This window comes from Sorghum bicolor, chromosome 10 (assembly GCF_000003195.3).
Source record: "Sorghum bicolor cultivar BTx623 chromosome 10, Sorghum_bicolor_NCBIv3, whole genome shotgun sequence".
NCBI lineage: Eukaryota > Viridiplantae > Streptophyta > Magnoliopsida > Poales > Poaceae > Sorghum > Sorghum bicolor.
Window position 1 is genome coordinate 50,182,057 of NC_012879.2, and position 22,462 is coordinate 50,204,518.

At 43.7% G+C, this 22,462-nt stretch overlaps 2 protein-coding genes and 1 pseudogene across 2 annotated transcripts; all 3 read left to right on the forward strand.

Moving 5' to 3' along the window:
* LOC8076732 lies at positions 841-6,147 on the forward strand. Its single transcript, XM_002437125.2, has 3 exons — positions 841-1,693; positions 1,776-2,010; positions 6,099-6,147. Exons 1-3 carry the CDS (start codon positions 1,075-1,077, stop codon positions 6,145-6,147), a joined length of 903 nt encoding a protein of 300 aa, XP_002437170.2. The 5' UTR covers positions 841-1,074.
* On the forward strand, positions 10,932-17,304 carry LOC110431168 (annotated as a pseudogene).
* Positions 20,233-22,155, forward strand: LOC8061989 (putative heat stress transcription factor A-6a). Its single transcript, XM_002437126.2, has 2 exons — positions 20,233-20,970; positions 21,140-22,155. The coding sequence occupies exons 1-2, from the start codon at positions 20,521-20,523 to the stop codon at positions 21,941-21,943; spliced, it is 1,254 nt and encodes a 417-aa protein (XP_002437171.2). The 5' UTR covers positions 20,233-20,520; the 3' UTR covers positions 21,944-22,155.

Here is a 22,462-nt window from a genome sequence, read left to right on the forward strand (position 1 = left end):
TTGACTTTTTTAACACCAAATTTGACTACTCATATTATTCAAAAATTTGTGCAAAATATTACTTCTTTTAACATGGCTTGGTTTATTAATAAAAGTTCTTCAAGAATGACTTAAATTTGACTATGTTTACACATTTTTTTTGAATAAAACAAGTTGTCCAACTTGAGAGTTGAGATAAAAAATTAAACATCTCATAGTTTATAATGGAGAGAGTAATTAATAGAGAAAACTAAACTCTCGCAAAAGAAATCAGTTAAACCGTTGTCTATCAAAATCCACATTAAGATAGGCCCCCATTAAATTCCTTTCAATCCATGGACCAGGCCAGCTCCCGGGCAAGCCCAACCCAAACTCGCGTTCAAATCACCTACTGATTTACTCTCCTTTTCATTGGAAGGCTCGTTTTTTCTTATTTGGCCATTTATCTTATTTAACTTTTATTTAAATAATAAATAGATAAATTGTTGCTAAAATACTTTTATAAGTCATAATAAAACAAATAATATTTATATAAAAATTTTAAGAACTTTTTACCTGTCTGCAATTATAAAAGGGAAAAAGTCTACTTACCCCTCTGAAGTATTAAGCTGTGTCTAACCTAGGCCCCCAACTATAATACCGGGTTTTCTACACTCTAAACTTTGCAAAACCAGACATCTAAGCCCCTGGGGCGGTTTGGGAGGCTGGTTTTGCCACGCTGGCGGCCAGGGTGTCAGTGGTTTTGCCACTGTGGCGCAGGGATGCGATGCAGGGGCTGCTTTGGCTCGCTGGCAGGCGGGGCCCACTTGTCAGGCGACACCCCTCAAATACCCCCGGCCCGCTAGCTATGTCTGTCCCAGCTCATGGAAACGCCACATCTCTCGCCGTGGAGGAGGACATCCTCGTCCCGCTCCTTGCTCCCTTGCCAACATCAGCGCCTTGCTCGAATCGAACGCATCGCCTTCTGGTCCCAGTCCCACTGACAGCCAAGGACCGCCGCCGCCGCCGCCTCCGGCGGTCCCCGCAAGCTCTGCCGCAGAGGACGCCAAGCTACGAGCCCGATGCCGGGCACTGCTGGAGAAGGTTCGCCAGGATATGGTGCAGCTAGAGCGCGTCTTCCGCCGCATAGATGACGTCGAAAAGCGCATCCGCTACAGCTTCGACCCTGTCGAGCAGCACCTCGACGACGCGCTCCAGCACGAGCAACCGGCCGACGCAGCGCAAATCCACGCCAGGCTGCTCGTTGTCGACGCCGGCATCGGCTCCATCAAGGCCGCCATTCGAGAGTCCTACAACATCCGCAGCGAGTGCGGCGATGATGATGGTGGTTGGGCAGGGGGTGAAGGTGAACCTTCCACTGCATCTCCCTCACGGTCACAGGTGTCTTGTGCGACGATGGTGATGACGACCAACAGGATGGGCGAGATCCGCCATGGCCCGCAGATGAGCCACCTGAGGCTCGCTGTGGGCAGCTTCGAGGCCCGCCTTCGCGGCTGCGTTCTCTGCCTCGCCGCTTTCCCTGAGGGCGCCGTCATCAAGAAGCGGATGCTTCTCCACTGGTGGGTCGCCGAGGGCTTCGTCCGCTCCGCCGACGAGGGCAAGAGCCGCTTCGACGAGCTTATTGCTCAACTCTGGCGACGTCGAGTTCGCGCACCGCGCGTGCCTGCGCGGCGGCAAGGCACAGCAGCAGGAGGCGGCCGGGTTCAGAGCCGTGGTGAGAGCCATATATATACAACATCGGGCAGAAGTACGTCGAGCGCTGGTTCGCCGGCAAGAAGGACCTGCGCGTGCTGAAGCTCGGGCAGCACCGCCCAGCAGATCGCCAGCTGGCAGCCCCATGGACAGCCACATCGAGGTCAGCGACGTGGAGCGGTTCCGCGACATGGAGAGCTGCAGGAACCTCACGTACGTCAGCTTCTGGGGCATCTCAAGGATCGAGTTCCTGCCAAGCTCCATCGGCAAGCTGCGCCAGCTCCAGGTGCTGGACCTCCGGGCCTGCCACAACCTCGAAGAGCTCGGGGAATTTGAGGGGTGTCGCCTGACAAGTGGGCTCCGCTTGCCAGCGAGCCAAACAGCCCCTGCATCGCATCCCTGCGCCATGGTGGCAAAACCACTGACACGCTGGCCGCCAGCGTGGCAAAACCAGCCTCCCAAACCGCCCCAGGGGGTTAGATGTCTGGTTTTACAAAGTTTAGAGTGTAGGAAACCCGGTTTTATAGTTGGGGGTCTAAGTTAGACACAGCTTAATACTTCAGGGGGGTAAGTAGACTTTTTCCATTATAAAAGATCAAAATGACTCACGTACCATCGAAGTTTTGAAGAGCTCCTCAGTACCCTTGTATGAAATTTTCTTTCCCCAGATACCATTTTGGTCAATTTTACTTGTAACAGCAGGTAACGGCCAGCAGAAAAGACAATTTTACCCTCGGTTATAAAATGCATCAAAATTTTCATTTTTTTCTTTAGGTGCCACTATTGTTGGGTACCCTAAAAAGGATACCCAAATCAAAGGAATAAAAATCGCAAAAAGGATAAGGCGAGCACCTGAGAGTACCGAGACTCGGGCGCAAGCTCCGCCTCGCCCGACCCCTTGGCCTCGGACGCAAGTTCCGCCTCGCCCGACCCCTCTTGGGCTTGGACGCAAGCACCGCCTCGCCCGAGCTTCCATCTCGGAGCCAGGCTTCCAACGCACGACGACCGTAACTCCGATGTGACACCCACCATGATCCCCATACTGCGGCAGGGCACGACGGCAACTATTCCAACCACCCCAGCCACTGTATAGTCTTACCTCTTTCACTGTGAGGTACCGCCTCACAGTAAAAAAGAGGTATGGAAGACATTAACCCGCGTCACTGTGGCTGTCTTTTCCTACTGTTACAGGACACGCTGCAGTATCACCGACCCAACCCCCACGACCTCAACAGGGCTCGGCAACCCTTCACAGGAGCGACCATGCTGTCAGCCATACCCCAAGGATGAGATGGGCAAACCTCCATAGGGTCGGAACTGTTACTTCACCATTTACTAGAGGTAGATCACGAGTCAAAACATGTAAAAGCCCTGCGACCCCTTGTGGCTATAAAAGAGGAGCCAGAGCACACATCCAAAACACGCTCACAACGCAAAAATACAAGGCAAGACAACACGCACACACGCTCGAGGGTAGCAAGCACTACTCTGTCCACCCCGCAAAGCCGAGACTTGGAACTTAACCCTCTCTCGCAACCAGCTTGTACGCCCCTACTACAAGCACCCTTAGTTGCAAGGCAATAGAGACCCCGACTCTCACACTGGACGTAGGGCACACTTAGCCCGAACCGGTATAATTCTCTGTGTTCCTCTTGCATCACCATCCGGGTTTAGGAGGACACGCAGACTCATCACTCGTTAGTGTTTAGACGACGAGTCTAGACGCCGACAACTATATTCCTATGATTAAAAAAATCACCCTTTTCTCTCTATCATTATGACAAAATTCATGGCAACATCTATGAGTGCATGTGAAAAAATTAATAATTATAATAATAAATTTAAAATCGATCAAAATAATGGATAATTGCAACAACCGCAACAAGTATTTAAACTAAATACATTTAGACATAAACAAGGTCCAAATGTATCATGACGTGAAATCAGATTTTCACAACCACAGCAAGCTGACTGTGCACGTCATGATAAATTTGGACCTCGTTTATGCCTTAATGTATTTAGTTTAAATACTTGTTGTAGTTGTCATAATTATCCATTATTTTGGATCAATTTTAAATTTATTATTACAATTATTAAAGTTTTTTACATGCACACATAGTTGTTGCTATGAATTTTATCATAATGGCATCGAGAAAAGGGTGATTTTTTTAATCATAGGAATATAGTGACACCTAAAGGAAGAATGAAAATTTTGATGCGTTTTATAATTGAGGGTAAAATCGTTTTTTTTCCTGTTTATTACCTGCTGTTACAAGCAAAATTGACCATGGCCTTGTTTAGATGTGAAAAGATTTTAGATTTCGCCAAGCCCTTTTGTTTGTTTGTGGCAATTATTGTACAATTATGGATTAACTAGGATCAAAAGATTCGTCTCACGGTTTACAGATAAACTGTACAATTAGTTTTTATTTTCATTTATACTTAATGCTTCATGTATGTGTCGAAAGATTTGATATGACAGAGAATTTTAAAAACTTTTTGGTTTTCGGGATGAACTAAACAAGGCCCATAGTGGCATCTGGAAAAAAAATCATACAAGAATATTGAGGAGCTTTTTAAAACCTCAATAGTATATAAATTATTTTAAACTTTTATAATAACACACAGGTAAAAAGCTAAAAGTTTAAATAGGGCCAAGAGTTAAACAAGAAATTTAAAAAATTAAAACGATATTTTAATAGATCCAAATGATTCTGGCAACTAGCACTCATATCACATCACATCCATTAAATCAAATCACGCAGAGAGGAGTACTTTTAAAAAAAATCATGCAAAGAAAAAGAAAGTATAAAAAACTTGAAATCCAATGACCACGCGACGCATCAGCAAGGCAGCAAAACTACGAGTATCTCGCGGCCCAGCCGTTCCCGGCTAATTTTTTACAATTTAGTCTTTTTTTAAAAAAATACATTTAGCCCCTTAAAAACATATACTCATCTTTTGACCTAGTAGGAACTCGTGGCTCATCTTTTGACCTAGTAGGGTCGACATCAGAACTCGTGGCTTTAAGATAACACGTCTCGGCACTATAAATCTTGACTCCAAGATATTTATCCACCTACAGCGTAGCATCTTGACGCCGAGCTCGCAGCCATACAAACACGACAAGACATGTCTGCTCTCAGTGCTGTTGCAGGCATGCTGGCTCCGCGCCGCATGCGCTGGCTCATGCATGCTAGCTAGTACACTGGCAGTAGCCTAGACCTCAAAGCTAGCATAGAGTAGCTATAGTAGGTAGCTATGATATGGTCTTGTTTAGTTTTAAAAAAATTTTGGAAATTAGTAGCATTTTCGTTTATATTTGATAAATATTATCCAATTATAGACTAATTAGGTTCAAAAGATTTATCTCATCAATTCCGACCAAACTGCGCAATTAGTTTTTATTTTTATCTATATTTAATACTCCATACATGCGTCTAAAGATTCGATGTGACGGGTAATCTGAAAAATTTTGCAAATTTTTTCGAGAACTAAACAAGGCCATAATAATACAAACAAAAAAACTACTCGAGAGCACGATAAAAAATGCGACATCCTCAAATGCTTGACAATATTTTAAATAAGTATTTATATATAGATGATTTATAATATTTGATAATTTTGAATGAATATACTTAAAATAGATAAATAAATATACATATAGGCTCCAACTATATTTGCTACTACAATATAAACCTGATAATCATAAAAAAATATATTATAGGATAGGATAAATGAATGGTGAACTTGTAATTTAGGTGATCATGTTATATTTGACTACGCCATATATTTAACTTTAGTTAATTTATAATTAGATAATAATTATTAAATATAAATAAAAGTGCTATAAGTAGTTAAAGTCAAAAAAAAAAATCGCCAACTAAGGCCTTGTTTAGTTCCGAAAAGATTTCGGATTTCAGCACTGTATCATTTTTGTTTTTATTTGATAAATATTATCTAATTATAAACTAATTAGGCTCAAAAGATTTATCTCGTAATTTACAGACAAACTGTACAATTAGCTTTTGTTTTCGTCTTTATCTGATGCTTCATGCATATGCTTAAAGATTCGATGTAATGAGAAATCTTAAAAAGTTTTTAATTTTCGGGGTGAACTAAACAAGGCCTAAACCAGTCCTTCAGGCCTTGTTTAGTTTCAAAAATTTTTGCAAAATAAGAACAGTACCATTTTTGTTTATATTTGACAAATATTATCAAATCATGTACTAACTAGACTCAAAAGATTCGTCTCTTCAATTCCGATCAAACTGTACAATTAGTTTTTATTTTCTTATATATTTAATACTTTATGTATATATCTAAAGATTTGATATCACGAAGAATTAAAAAATTTTACAAATTTTTTTTAGACTAGACAAGGCCTTAGCTGTCACTGACGATAGTAGCTTTGGACTCGTACGCAGGCAACCTGTAGCCCCGGTCATCCGCAAGCCGGAGTGGGCGGCGCAGTGAGCCAGCAAGAGGAGAGGACCAATGCCTGTCACCTCGGTTATCCTCCAAGATTGAGACATAAAGTTATGGCTACCGTAGCACTCTCATTTTTATTTTGTGGTATATACATGAAGCATTAAATATAAATAAAAATAAAAATTATTTATACAGTTTAACTGTAAATCGTGAGACAAATCTATTGACCTTAGTTAATCTACTAGGTAGTGTGTCCGTGCGTTGCTACGGGATAACTAACAATTTGTACTAAAATCATAAGGATCGCATAATAAGATAACGATACTGCAAAAATTAAATATACTAACATTAAAGTGACATTTAGTAAAAACAAAGTGTCATATCTAGACCAAATTAATCTAAAAGCAATATCCTAACATTAGCTAGCTATATCATAGCTAGGATCGTATCGATGCGTTACAACGGATGTTATACCTTCCGCATGAGATTTTCCTTCAACAATATCTATCATGTCGGTCATGATACACTGAAAGTACTCGTGATAGTTGTGCGAGAAAAGAAAAAACAATATGCTATAGTTATAGGCCATAGATTTTATAACTTCTATATGGACTTACAATGAATTAAAAAAATTAATGCTATCTTTGTTTCCCACTGGTTAACATCTATTAGAACGAGAAATGATTTTTTGGGAACACAAGTTCCCCTGGTCCCTATTAATGCTCATCCGCCTAAAATGGATGGTGAATATACCATAATAAAAAACATATGCAAGTAACTGCATATGAAATTTATTCTTTTGAAGCAAGAAACTTGAATGAAATTTATTTGTTTAAATGCAAATATCAGGACCAACATAATATTCACATATTAGTGACTCATACATAATACCTTTTGTTTTCATAGAAAGTTTGCATAGTATGGATACAAAACACTATATAGTGCATCAGGACTAACCAGGGGCAAATTCTAAGGAGGTAGTGAATCAGGGCATCTGGAACATCGGAGATACAGCTAGCTACATTCATCAAAGCTTAGATTCATTATCAACACTCCCTCATTCTTTCTCCAAAAATTAATTAAGACATCTAAAATCAGTTATAGGCGTCGAGCCCCTACCTACCTTGAGGCGGAACATATGGCCCTAAGCTTGCAAAATTTCTTGTGAGCAGCACTGAATTCTTTCCTGTGTTGATGCAGCGACAAGAGCCCCTAGGAGGCAGAGACCAAATGGGTATGGATATCTAGAAGTTCCTATGCAATCTGCCACCTGATTTTATTAATTTACTGACTAGTGAGCAGTTTCAAGAACAATAGAAGAGTACTTTCCATTGAGCAATATGACCAAATCAAAAAAAGATTAGAGGTTTTCATTAAACCATACCTTTGCTACAACAGTATGTAACAAGTAGCATGACCACTATCACCAGCACGCAAATCAGCCCACGCCTCTCGTCCAAGTAGAAGCACTAAATGCAAGTACAAAACAAGTGGCTTTTATTATTTAGCTATCAGCTAAAAATGCAAAAGAGACAGCAGACTCCAATAACTTAACATACACCCCTACATTTCCACAAGAAAAACATGTAGATGGTAGTACAATTAGCTTGCAGCTGCAGCTGGTGCAATTGATCACTACTGAACAGGAAAGCTTTTGAGCATATAAAAGTTGAAACAATTATTAGCACAATGGCGGCAGTTCATGCATCATGATTACTCTTATTTAGTTACTTTGTGACTTTTCATTCATCACTGTATGCAAAAGAAGGGGACATTTTCTAGTAAACATGTAAATATATGCTATGACCATAGGAATTTCACGTTGACATCGATGAGAAATCAATGCTACAAAAAGTGACTCTATGCCATACAGATAAATACTCTGAAATTTCTAGCCTGATATAAATAAAGCAAATCGTCATGGCAATAGCCAAAAATCAAGCATCATTGAACTTCCATGTATTTTTAGCAACAATATCAAAACCAATAAATCAGTGGGCATATATCAGAAGTAATCCCTCCGTTCCAAATTATATGTCGCTTTGACTTTTTTTGGTTCATTCATTTTGCTATGTATTTAAACATATTATTTATCTATATGCATAGCAAAATGGATGTAAGAAAAAAACAAAAGTGACTTATAATTTAGAACAGGGGGAGTAAAAAGAATCATATGAATTATCCACCAATCACAGGTGAGTAGAAATTATTTGAGAATTTACTAGTAAATGGAGTGTAAATATATAGAACTACAGCTGGCAACAAATGCCTTGATGGCACACAATAGCCGTGGTACTAAAGGGTCAAGTGCCACCAACCAGTGATACCACATAGATCTGTGAACTCTACCACCCTATCACTGAACTGACTGCGCAGGCTGAAGTAGCTGTCAGCTTTGCTGCAGGGGTCGTGGTAGAGTCGTCTGCCGGTGGCTTTATCGTAGGAGCCTCCGTCTCCCGCTCAGTTCTCCGTCTTAATAAGCATAGTTATAGAATGGCACTTGAGCTTCATCAATTGTATAGGCTAAAACTAATTCATGAATGAGTTGAACAGAAATGATCAACACTTATCAAGATAATAATTAGCCAAAAATAAACATCAATGGTATATCTGGTTGTAGAAAACATGAAGCACGGCAATGATCAAAAGTTACCAACCTTAGAGCTCGGAGGTGGATATCTCATATCTACTCTGAATGTTCAATGCTAAAAATTCTCTAAATAAATCTAACAAATTACTAATATTCAGAACACAAACAATTTGGCAACTTCACCTGATGCCCCCAATGGAAGAACGTCTAATTCAATTGCCTGTGTGTGAACTTCTCATAGCCCGAAAGCATATGCTAATGCACACCACCTCATCACGCGACCCTCTTGGTGGAGCAATTGTCAATACATGCCTATCTAAGATAGCAATTCATTGGATGGAGCCCTTCATGAATGCCATCATATTTCATACAGTGTAATAAATAAAAGGAAATTACATTTGAATTGGTCAATGCTGATATGTGCACTAAGATTTTAAATTTATTGTCCTGGGTATAAACCAGCAACTATTCATAATATTTTATTTTAGTTTTCATTACACATGGGAGCAATATTGTCTAATACACTGCTAAATTAAAAGGTATAGAAGCTAGACTGTATAAAAATGAGAAGATGTAGCAAATAACTTTACTTGAATAGAAACAAAGATATCTACAGTTCCATAACAGAGCTAAATAAAATCATTACTCTTTATATTATCCAGTACCTCAGATAATAGAAGGAGCATCAGTAAATCTATCTAAATTGAATCACACATTTTGGCTCCCGAGCAATATCCATCCATGTGTTATATCTGTCCCTGTGCGATATCCATCCATGTGTTATATATGTCCCTGTGCGATATCCTAAAAAGAGCATTGCACATGAGTTGGGATTAAACTGTAAAAACCCTATTTTCTGTCAATGAAGATGACATTGGACCAACTAAGAATGCAAAGGTAGGCAGATAAGCTCACATAAATAAAAAAACCATTAGCATCTATCTCCAAGCACTTCTGGATAAAGCTGCATGATTTAACTTGGTTGGTACCCATAAAGCTCCTTCTTGTGTCCAAACATATATCCATGGCCAAATAAAAATAAGTACCATCTCAATTTTTGTTTCTTATTTTGGTAGATTTTTTTGAGATACCTTCATTACCATGCAGATTAATAAACAAATAAGTTCAATGGATATAAGATCTAAAAAACACAAACACCACAAAATTCTGAGATTCTAACTGGTCATTTGAATGTATGACAAGTTGACAACATACAACAGTTAAATGATAAGGAGACATATGCAGTTTTAATAAGTTCTTATAAAATAAAGCATTCCAGCTAGATCATGAGACAATGTACATTTTAGATTTCAGAATTAGGCAATACTCAGTGTGTTCAAAAAAAGTCAACATGCACAGGATTCCAACCCAAAGGACAAGCCACCAAATAAAATTTAAAGAAGACAACTAATGAGGGAGGCAAATTTCTTGCAGGTTACTAGAAAACAAACTAAAACAGATCTACAGGTTTCTCTTCTTCCCCTAAAAATTTGTTGTCTAGTAAGACAACAAACAAAAATAATTACTTGGTCAAGACTGAGAGCATGACATCACATCAGGCAAGTGCTATACATGATGGCAAATAGTTCATTCACTGTGTTTCAAAATTTAAAGTGAGCGATATTAGAAAATCTGACATACAGGGGCGGATTTTGGGCTAGGGCCAGTAGGGCCACGGCCCTAGTCGCAGCCCAAAAAAATTTATAGAATATGAATAGTTCCTTGGCCTGGCCCTAGGTATTGGGCTGAAATTGTTGGCCCAACAGAGAGGAAGACAGACCGAGAGGGAAAGGAGGCAGCGCGAGCGCCGCACCGTGTATCTGCACGTCCTTTCCTGTTCGCGAGTCGTGACTCTTGCTCTCCCTCCGACTCTTCGTATCTGCTGCCGCCGGCTCACCGCACGTCCGTTCCCATTTGCTGGTTCGTGAGCAGTGGAGCAGGGACACAGAGCCACGGAGACGGAGGCATGCCGCACGCTGGATCACCCCTGGCTGCCAGTAGCTACTAGTTGCATACTTGCACCTGATGATCGAAGACCAGGGGACTGCTGAAAGACTGAAGTTCTGAAGTTGCATCTACTACTTGCCGGTCAGTAATTTTTTTTAATTTCTAATTATAATCTGCCTTTTTTCCATCGCTTCTGAAGTTGTAATTTTAATTTGATGTTAAACTCTTTCAGTTCCAGATCTAGTAGGAATTGAATGAAAGAACTTTGGGAGTAGATACTTAGAATTGCATAATGAAGAGGAGCAGGCAGGGGACTGGGAGTAGCAGAACAATAAAATCCTTTTTTACTCCGGCTCCTACGCCAATTATACAACCAGCACAACCATCTGCATTTGCACAACCAGAATCAGAAGTAGAAGAAGATGCACAGGTTGTCGAAGAACCAGAAATAGCAGAAGAAGTACCTATCAGTGCAAATGGTTTGCAAAATAATCCCCCTGTTGCTGCTAGTGCTGATGACATTGTTTCTGATCCTGGGCTTGGGACACCAATTGAGCAAATGGATCCAAACATTAGGGATGCAATTAGAAGAGCTTATATTTCTAAAGGTCCATGCCAACCAAAAGGTCATAGTTATCCAAAAAGGAAGATAAACAATCGCAATAGGTCATTTCATGATATATGGTTCAATAATCATGGATGGTTGGAATATAGTATTGCAAAAGATGCCGCATTTTGTTTTTATTGTTATCTCTTCAAACAACCTAGAGCTGAAAATTTTGGTGTTGATGCTTTCACGGTTAATGGGTTTCGTGGATGGAAGGATGGGCGTGAATTGATTGATGCTCACTCTAATGGTATAGATCACAATAAGTCTAGGAGGGCTTATGAGGACTTCAAAAACCAAAGACAAAGTGTGACACATGTGATTAACCGTGGTAGTAAGAAGTCGGAGGAGGAATATAAAGGGCGAATGCTTATTATATTGGGAGTTATAAGGTTCCTTTTATTGCAAGCACATGCTTTTCGTGGACATGATGAATCCTCTAGCTCAAGCAATAAGGGGAACTTTTTAGAGATGCTAGAATGGTACAAAAATAAGGATAAAAATGCAGCAACTTGTGAATCAATTGGAGAGAGGTGAGATTTTTCCAGGGAGAGGGAAAAACCAGGAAACCAACCTTGCACGACCAGGGGATACTCGATGGGGTTCACATCATAAAACCTTGTCTCGCATTTATCTCATGTGGAATGCTATTCTAGAGGTACTAGAGAATATTGCTGAGGTACCACTAATGGGGACAAGAGATACGTGGCTTCAGGTTTGCTGAAACAAATGGAGACCTTTGAATTTGTGCTTGTTATGTTTCTCATGATCCGATTATTAGGAAAAACTAATGATTTGTCACAATGCTTGCAAAAGAAAGATCAGAACATTATTCGGGCTATAGGATTGATTGGGACAACACTAGAACAAGTTAGTGAGGTACGTGAGAATGGTTGGGAAGAACTATTTGAGGAGGTAAAGGCCTTTTGTCTGTCACATCATATCACAATACCAAATATGGAAGAAACCATAACTGTTAGGGGTCGTGCAAGGGGACGAGGAGGGCAATTAGTGACTTACTATCACCATTTCAAGTATGAAATATTCAATGTGGTGTATGATCAGATTATTGTGGAAATGAATAATCGCTTTGCTGAAAGATCTACTCAACTATTGAGATGCATTGCTTGTCTAGATCCAAGGAATTCTTTTGCCAACTATGACAGATCCAAAATACTAGAGCTAGCTGGGATTTATAAAGATGACTTCTCCCCATATGAACTTTTACGCCTTAGAGATCAAATTGACTTATTCATTGGTGAAGTGAGAAATGATTCTACCTTTGCTGATTGTCACGACCTTGGAGATCTTGCTTTTAAGATGGTTCAAACTGAGAGAGACACCGTTTTTAAATTGGTTTATCGTCTCGTTGTGTTAGTCTTGACTTTGCCAGTTGCTACCGCCACTGTTGAGAGAGCCTTCTCAGTTATGAAATTTGTGAAGAATGAGTTAAGAAATAAGATGGGAGGTGAATGGTTGAATCATAGGATGGTTTGTTATATTGAGCGAGATGTCTTTGCAAACATCAAGGATGATGACATTTTATATCATTTTCAAGAACTAAAGTCTCGGGTGAACAAGTTACCTCCATTGTCTCAAACTAGAGCAAGTGGTATGTTGCTTACTTGCTTGGATATATTATTATCATTTTTGCCAAGTGATCAATTATATTTATGGATGTTTATGGACTGCACTGCTAATGTTCTTAAACACCACATCCATATGTAGGCTCAGGTTCATATGAAGCTCTTGATGAAGATATGAGAGGCGAGGGTGAACCAGATCATAATTAGTTAGGTATTTCTTTTAACCACTATCATGTTATGTCAATTTTATTATGGATTTAAATACGAAATCAAGATATCATTTAACCTTATGCATCTATGAGCTTTGTTTTGTTATTTATCGATATTAGTCCCGGTACGGGTGGTATTTTAGCTCGGTACGGGTGGTATATGTGCTTTGATCGTCAGTGATGTAGCTCGTCAATTGACTATGGCCCTAGGCATCAAAATGGACGAGCTCCGCCACTGCTGACATACTCACTTAGCAAAATACATGACTTTAACTGTAGTACCAGTACCAATCATAGTAGTGAACCTATAAAGACATAAATAGTTTCAGAGTATCAACATAAGCACATTTCAGTCAGGAAAGTAAAACATTCGATTTTAGCTAACTAAATATTGTACTTTCATTAAATAGATTTTGTATATACCCTAGATGTTCTTCCATCAAATCTAATAATTCAGTTGTTTTTTTATAAAGGGACTTTTGAGACTCAATGTGGAACAATTGAACAAATATTGATACTTTATCTAGTGATTAAGCGCAAGGCTGAAAGCTCAGTAAAATATCTATACCGGCGTTGATGCTTGACCTCACCCGGGAGTTGCACCAATTCATCCGCTCCTCCGACCTTCCCTCCCCTCTCCATCTCACATCTTCTCAAGGGTAAGGTCGTGGCCAGCAGTAGCAAGCGAAAATTTTCTGCCAAACCTCGCCTAGGGTTTGGTTAGGGATCTCGTGCGCAGTTGTGAGGGTGACTGGGCACACAAGGAAAGAAGAGAGGGCTGAGGAGCCCGAGGACTGGTTGGTGCTGGTGATGAGTGAAAGCCCAAGTTTGGTTTTGGTAATTAATGACACCAAGTTGCTAATGCCTTATGTTTAAGTGATTTGAGTTAGGCATAGCAACACATGTGATGAAGGTGCATGGTGGCATGGAGAGGTGGCCACATGACTACAAAGAGATGAAGCTTGATGTGGAGATCATGATGATAGACGAGGAGCAAAGATATCAAGGCAAAGGTATAAACGTAGGGTTTTACTTTTGCTGGTCTAAGATGAGTAGAGAAGTGATTGACCGGGTTTAGGATAGATAGCCGACTATCAAGAGGGGAAATCACGGTCATCTCTCGAATCAAGTGCTACTAGGTCTACATCTTGAGCATATGCATTAGGATCTAGTAAAGTGCTAACTTAACTCCTTTGGAAAAATGTTTGAGAAAAGCTAACACACTTGCACTTTGGTGGTGGACACTTGTTGGTGTTAGCACTTTTGCAAAGGAGGTGTTTTTCCTAGGGTTGAGAGGGGTGTGGGTTCCTCTCTCCCTTCCGCCGGCGCAATAGAAAATATACACTTAATTTTCTCAAAAGCGCCGAATCCCGCCTCGCAAGCTCGGCGGGATTCGGCGCTTTTGAGAAAATTAAGTGTATATTTTCTATTGCGCCGGTGGGAAATTTGGAGAAGTCGCGGGAGTGTTTTCTCACTGAGAAACACTCACCGGACGCTGAGTGCGGAGGCACCGGACGCTGGCCTCAGAGTCCGGTGTGCTTGACCCTGCTAGGGTTGAGCACCGGACGCACTCTGAGAGCGTCCGGTGGTTAGCGTCCGGTGTGAGGGGTTTTTGCAACCCTCTCTGCGCACGAGTCCGGTGAGCACCGGACCGTCCGGTGCCCAGCGTCCGGTGAGGTCGCGAGTTTGACAAACTCTCTGCGCATGAGTGCGGTGTGCACCGGACGCGTCCAGTGTGGACCTGCAGAGCGTCCGGTGATCCGCAGGTGACCGTTAGGATCTGACACGCGAGATTCAGGACGGACATGTGGTCATCTCCAGTGCACCGGACGCTGGGGGTCGAGCGTCCGGTGATCACTTAGTAGCGTCCGGTGCTCCCGTTTTCAGCCCAGTGAAAGTGGCCAACGGCTAGTTTCTTTGAGGGGCTTATAAATAGAGGGTGGCCGGCTTTGGGAGCTTAGCTCTTGCACATTTGATTACTTGAGAGTTGAGACATACATTGAGCTAGAGAACACTCCCTCCACTCATCTCCTTGCTTGTTTGCTAATCCTAGTGAGATTGAGTGAGATTCAAGTGCATTGCTTTGAGAGTTGCATTTAGTGGCACTTGATTCTTGAGTTTGCTGCGGATTTCTTGTTACTCTTGGGTGTTTCCCGATGCCCTAGACGGCTTGGAGTAGCGGTGGTGTTGAGCTCGTGATTGGAGATTGTTTCGAGCCTCACCAAGTGTTTTGTGAGGGGTTCTTGAGCCTTCCCTGCGGGAGATCGCAATTGGCTACTCTAGTGGATTGCTCGTGGCTTGGAGGATCCCCATCTTGTGAGTGGATGTGCGGCACCCGCTGAGGGTTTGGCTTTGGATTGCCAATTAGCTCGTGATCCATCAAGTGGGTGTATCGTCACAACGAGGACTAGCTTGCCGGGAAGCAAGTGAACCTCGGTAAAAAATCTTGTGTCATCTCTTGCCGAGGATTCTCTTATTGTGGTGATTGTTTGATTGGCTATATTTCTACTCTACAACGTCGGTATAACAATCACTCACCTCTCCTTTACTTTTGTGCATACCTTGCTAGTTGTGTAGCTTGTTTAGCTTAGTTCTCTTGTTGTTGTTCTTTAGTGTTTAGCCTAGTACTAGTTTGTTTAGGTGGCTTGCATAGCTTAGTTGAGCTAGTGCTAGAATTGCTTCGCCATTTGTTTTACTAACTCACTTGCTTAGTGAAGTTTGTAGAAATTTTAAATAGGCTATTCACCCCCCCTCTAGCCATTTGGACCTTTCAGATGAGGCATTCCTTGGTGTTGGCCATCGAGTAGGAGCGGCCCGACGATGCCCACAGGCAGCTGCACATACCCGGTCGGCAGCCCCCAGCACTGCACATACCAGATTCTTCCAGAACGGATGTCATAATCTCCAATTCCTTTTGAGTATCTGCATTGTTGTCTTGATCGATTTGTTGCACAATAGTAGTTTCTTCAAAAGCATCTTCATTTTTGCTTGTTGGATTACCCAATTCATTTTGAGCATTAGCAAGGCTGCTATCTTGTTCAGGTTCATCATCCACAGAATTGTCATATTGTTCAAACACATTGTCTGCAGTACAATCATTTTGGTTAAGGTTATCGATTACTAATTTGTTGATATCAACATCTCGACAATCAGTTGAACTGAAGTAAGAAATTTCACCTGCTAACACAGCTGTGGAGGTTACTTTCTCAGAAAAATCCTCTTTGCATCCATCTCAAGAGATAGTGTCCTCAGAAATTTCCATTTCAGAGCCATCGTCTGGCATGCTCTGTTGATCCTCCAGATCGTGCTCCCCAGGAACATCTGATTCGCCATCAGATTCCACATGGCACTCATCTTCATTATCATCATTTGCCTCTTGGTCCGATGAAACATCCTCTTTGAAGCTATCTTCCAGAATAGCACCTGCCCTTGCTATTACTTCTTGATCAGGTATTTGAGATTTGTAGATATCGTCAGAGAGCTTCTCTTCTGTCGTCCCTTGTTCAACAGATGCCTCCAGAATGTTGTCATCATCTCTTCCATCTAGCTCCTCACATGCCTCCACTCTGCAAGCAGCAACACCTTGATCTGCAAGGATCTCTTCGTCATGGACCAAATTCGATGTGTTTTCCTCATCGTCCTCTTCCTGTCCTTTAGCAGCACCCTCATTGTACCCATCAGAGGATCTAGCAGATGTTCCTTGTTCATCTTGATCTGCAAGGATCTCTTGGTCACGGACCAAATTCGCTGGGTTTTCCTCATCGCTCTCTTTCTCTTCCTGTTCTTCAGCAGCACCCTTTTTGTACTCATCAAAGGATCTACCAGATGTTCCTTGTCCCTCTTCTTGCTCCACAGAAAACTCTGCTCCAACAACCTGTTCTTCCAAAATCTCATCATCCAAGCTATCATCATACTCGTATCCGTGGTACCTCAACCATGGCAACTCCTCGACGAAATCGATGTCGGCGTGCGCTCCATTGCAGTCCGACAAGCTGTCCCCGAAGGCACCATGCTTCTCTTTCAACACCAGGCGAGGCTCAGGTTCACCATCATCACAAACAGTGAGATCCTTCCCCTTCTCACCGTCCTCGTCCGCGCCGCACCGATCGAACACAACAAACTCCGTCCTCCGCACCGTGGCCTCCATCTCGTCTAGAGACAAGTCGCTGCAGCTCATGTCGCACCAGCAGCCCCCAGCACTGGCTGAGGATGGAGGCTGTTGGCAGTCACTATGGAGGATTTTATACTGCCAACTTAGACTAAAAAGAAGAGGAATAAACATATTTAAATCACATATGCTTTTGCTATTGACATAGTTCCACTTGTACCATGGTATTTTGTTTTGCAGAATTTATAATGTGACAAGTGGAAGAAAACAATAAAATAAAGAAAGCGCAATTTAAAAAAGATGAATTCACAAGTGCGCAATCAAAAATAAACACGAAGCCCACCTTCAACATCGAACTGGACCCAATCGTAACCGAAGCAGCAAAGGAGGTCCAGCAGGGAGCAAGCCACACGAAGGCGGTGGCCAGGTGGGGCCCACCAGGTTGCGGGCGCAACCTTGGTGGCGGCAAACCGGCCCCACCTTTCTCTGGCGGTTGCATGCCGCCATGCATAGGACGGTTTCACCTACTACCATATTTAGATCCCCCGAACCGTCCTAGTTGGGCTATAAATAGATGGCTCCCCCTCATTTGTAAAACACACATCATTTGGAGTCTACATTTCCTCACACCTCTCACTTGTATCTTTAGTATTAGACTAGTAGTAGAGTAAGGCAAGAGCTACCAAGGAGAGCTTGTCTCCTAGGAAGAAAGGATCCTCTTGGTATGAATCATAATCAGTCTTCTTCCATGAGCAAGTTATTGTTATCTTTATATAATTGTGCTTATGAACTAGAGTATAGTTATGTCTATATCATGTTCATAGTATATGAACTAGTTCTTAGTTCTTGTGCTATGTTCTTGATATATTCATCCCTGTTCTTCATCGTTCATCTAACTTATATGAATACAAGTAGAATTAGGGATGAGATGATGGTTCACTGGGCTGTTCCGATTGCTCTTAACCTAGCCTGTCAATCCGAAGGGTTGGGGCCTGTGGAGGTTAAGAGTTGTTTCCAAATACGTGAACATGGTGTTCAGGTATGCGGAGATCAGTGGATATGCGGGTATCCCACGGGCAGAGGGGTAGGTGGCAGGGTGGTGACAGCCCTGTCATCCTTCGTATTCCCCCACGTTCGGATATTCGGTAGGAGTCATGTAAAGTCTTTATTTGCTGGCAGACCAGCTATGGGGATCTTCCTATCATCTCAAACCTGATCCTATCTCTAGACATGCTAGTTAGATGACTTACTAATAGTTTTTAGCATAGTTATATACGAACCATGCCTGCTCAGTAGTTATATTCTTTTATTCTTTATTTTATCTTTTATCCTTAAGGATGACCCAGATGTGTGTCCACTATCTCCAAATATCATATCTTACCCCTGTTTACTCTATGCCTACCATGCATTTTAATAAGTAATCATGTTATAACCATGTCAGATATAAATGCCTTCCTACGGGAATTATAAATACGACACCCATTTACGGGTTGAAATGCTACAATGATAGTTCTATGTGCTTGCAGAGTTATTCTTATTTCATACTGAGCTATCGATTGGCGTACCTAAGTACCTTTACTTAAAGATTGTAATCCTTGTGCACTCACCTGACGCCGGGCCACAGCTTTGCATATCGTAAGTAAGGATGGTTAGGAAGGCCAATCTGGCATTACTAATCATCAGTACCAGACTGCACTGCCTAGGCCCGCACCGTAAAGAGCCTTGGGTTATCATTCTGAAGTGATGGTGGTTAGGATATGCCAAGAATGTTTCTAGTGTTATCATTATGGATGGACTCAAACTCTATCTTTAGTGGTTTCGCTAAGAAACGCTAATAGAGGCGTAGTCGAAGCCATTGATATCCTCCCCGTGATCTGCTGCACGGCCTTGCACTGGATGCCAGCGGCGCGGCGGATCTGGGCGACCTCGGCGTGTCTACAAGCGGCCGAAGCGAGCGGGGATGGGGAGCAGCGACGTCTACGGGCGAGCCAGCGACCGCAGGGACGGGGAGCGGGTGCGTATGCGGCCGCAGAGAGTGGGGACGGGGAGCTCACGGATGGTCGCAGGGACGGGAAGCTTAGGAGCGGATGCGGGCGCGGGGTTGGGGGTTGGGGATGGTGTCTGCTGCGGCATGATTGATGGAGTTTCTTTGAACGCAGGTTTCCTTCGGAACGCGGGCGCGGTGGCGATGTTTCCTTTTGTTCGCGTGCGGCAGAGCGAGGGGACGATCGCACGGAGGGGAGACAGAAGCGACGAAAAAATGTCGCACCATATGGTGGTCTTCCTTTTAGTCTTTTTAGTTATAGGAGATGATTGGATAATATTTACCACAAACAAACGAAAGTGCTACAGTAGCGAAATTCAAAAAAATTTCACATCTAAACAAGGCATTAGCAAATATTGTTCAATTATAGTAACTGAGCTCAAAAGATTCATCTCGTAAATTATAAACAAATTATATAATTAATTATTATTTTTATTTTTATTAAATATTTTATACATGTATCATAAAATTCGATGTTACTGGGAATCTAAAATTTTTTACAAACTTTTTTAGAAGCCTATACCTACTGTAGCCATGTATGCTGTCACACATCATGACTAGTAGCTTTTCTACTTCTACTATTGAGCATACGCCTTAGGCTTTGTTTAGATATACCCAAAAAACTAAAACTTTACAAGATTTCTTGTCACATCGAATCTTGCGGCACTTGCATGAACGAATCTTGCGGCACTTGCATGAAACATTAAATATAGATAAAAAAGATAACTAATTACACAGTTTACTTATAAATCACGATAACTAATTCAATGTTTGACAAAATAAGGCCCTAGTGAGCCATCATAGATTGCGAGAAAGCTGCGTGCAGAGGAGAGGACCTACACCTGCTGCAAGGTCATCCTCTACGCTCGTCTATATTATTTTCACCTACTTCTTCTGAGCTCGGCGTCAAGATCTATGGTTCCGAACTCGGCGCCAAGATTTGTGGCTCCGAGATACCGGCCACGTTAGTGTTACTTAGAATGTCATGCTGTAGGTGGGTAGACACCTCGAAACCAAGATCTATGGCGCCGAAACGTGTTATCTCGGAGCCACAAGTTCTGGCGCCGACCCTCTAAATCCAAAGATGAGTATATATTTTTTAGGGGGCCAAATGTAAAAAAATAAAAAAAAGCTGGGGGCCAAATGTAAAAAAATAAAAAAAAGCTAAATTGTAAAAAATTAGGCCGTTTCCGCGAGCTCTGGCGCCCGTGAGCAGCTTCCAAAGAAAATATCTCACGCCGATCCTGCTCGGCTGCTCCTCCATCCCTTCCTTCTCGTACTTTCTAGAACATTCCATCCCCTCCCTATAAATAGCAGAACACCACCCATGTCTTCCGCCAAAACACCAACCGAACCCACCCACCAGCCTACTACTCAACGCGACGAACTCATCGCAGCACCTGCTGCGCGCCCTCCGCGGCTCCGCCGGATGGAGCGCCCAGCCGTGACGGTTAAGCAGGAGGAGGACGACGACGATGTGGTAGTGGTGTTAGACGCCGACGGCGACGCTGCTGGCGGGCACTGGCCGGGAGCCGCCGGCGCGGCGCCGGCGCCGGCGCCGGAGCCTTGGCAGACGCCGGCGGGGTCCGCGGTTCCGCCGTTCCTGGCGAAGACGTTCGAGCTTGTGGAGGACCCGGCGACGGACGGCGTGATCTCGTGGGGCGCCGCGCGGAACAGCTTCGTGGTCTGGGATCCACACGCCTTCTCGGCGGGGCACCTTCCCCGCCGCTTCAAGCACGGCAACTTCTCCACCTTCCTCCGGCAGCTCAACACCTACGTCCGTAATCACATCTCAATTCGTAATTAACAACAAACATCGCAATCTTAGTGTAGTAGAATAATATACTACTAATGTTATTCTTCTCTAATCGATTTGCTAGCTGATTCTCTTTGCTAATTTTAAAGTTATCGTGGACGTGCTTGCTGTTCGCGCGCGTGTCGTGCAGGGATTCCGCAAGGTGAGCCCTGACAGGTGGGAGTTCGCGCACGCCGAATTCCTCGCGGGGCAGCGGCCCCTCCTCGTGAACATCCAGCGGCGCCGCCCGGGATCCACAGCGTCTACTCCGTCTTCGGCAGGGGCCGGCGGCGGCGGAGACCGTGATAACAGCGAGCTCAAGAGGCTGCGGCGGGACCGGGAGGCGCTGGCGCGGGAGCTGACGCGGCTGCGGCGCGAGCAGGAGGAGGCCCGCGCGCAGCTGCTGGACATGGAGCGGCGCGTGCGGGGCACGGAGCGGCGGCAGGAGCAGTGCACGGCCTCCCTGGCGCGCGCCGTCAGGAGCCCGGCCTTCCTGGACGGCCTGCTGGCGCGCCGCGGCCAAGGCGGCCGCGGCGGCGCGCACGTAGAGGCCGCCGGCAGGAAGCGGCGGCTGCTCGACGCTGCCGCGGCCGCGACCGCGCCGGACGCAGCGGACGTCCTCGCCTTCGAGGAGCTGGCGCTGGCAGCGGGCGCCGAGGTCGAGGCGGCGGCGCAGATTTCTGACGCCGGTAACGCCACGGACATGATGTGGTACGAGCTGCTCGGGGAGGAGCAGGTGGAGATCGACGCCGAGGTGGACGAGCTCGTCGCGGCCGCGGCTGCCACTGAGGCGGCGGCGGAGCCATGGGCGGAGATGGACGAGAAAGAGGTTGAGGAGCTCGTCGCGGCTGCGGCTACAGCTGCCACTGAGGCGGAGCCGTGGGCGGAGATGGACGACGAAGAGGTTGAGGAGCTTGTACAGCAGATAGACTGCATTGGCTCGACGGGCCCCTGACCAGTGATCACCACGAGGTGGAGAGCGTGCAGGGTGTCCCTGTGGCTGTGCGGCACTCAGCCACTGCCTTTGACTATGGGGCCATGCACGTTGCAATAATGTATCATAGCATGTACATACTCAGCATGTGCTATCTGTACCGTTCAAAACTGCTTTGAGATTCGTGTTACATACACTACCTAACGTGAAACCCTACTGTTTTAAATGACACATATCTCGATACGCTATATGAATAGTCCAGATAACACATACTCAGCATGTATACACTGAAAAACTGCAGTCTGCATATTGCCTTGTGTCACTGGCATTGGCATTGGCATATGATGGCTGCATTACAATGGTGGCACTGGTACTGTGGTACGGTACTAGAGTGTGCCTCTGGATTGGACCCTAGCTAATGGTCATTTGGTGTGTGTGTTTGCGTGTTTGGTATGGTTAGCCTTGCTATTTGATTGTGATTATTAATATTGGAAATATTAGGTAAATGTCCGTACGTTGCTACATGATTCTTTTCATTTT

Bases quoted from the DNA above. Each gene is read 5' to 3' on its own strand.
- LOC8076732 (XM_002437125.2), top strand. From the start codon at position 1,075: ATGGTGCAGCTAGAGCGCGTCTTCCGCCGCATAGATGACGTCGAAAAG. The intron at 1,694-1,775 runs GTGAGAGCCATA...CGCGTGCTGAAG, and splicing joins CGGCCGGGTTCAGAGCCGTG to CTCGGGCAGCACCGCCCAGC. The intron at 2,011-6,098 runs GTGTCGCCTGAC...ACTCGTACGCAG, and splicing joins GAGCTCGGGGAATTTGAGGG to GCAACCTGTAGCCCCGGTCA.
- LOC8061989 (XM_002437126.2), top strand. From the start codon at position 20,521: ATGTCTTCCGCCAAAACACCAACCGAACCCACCCACCAGCCTACTACT. The intron at 20,971-21,139 runs GTCCGTAATCAC...CGTGTCGTGCAG, and splicing joins TCCGGCAGCTCAACACCTAC to GGATTCCGCAAGGTGAGCCC.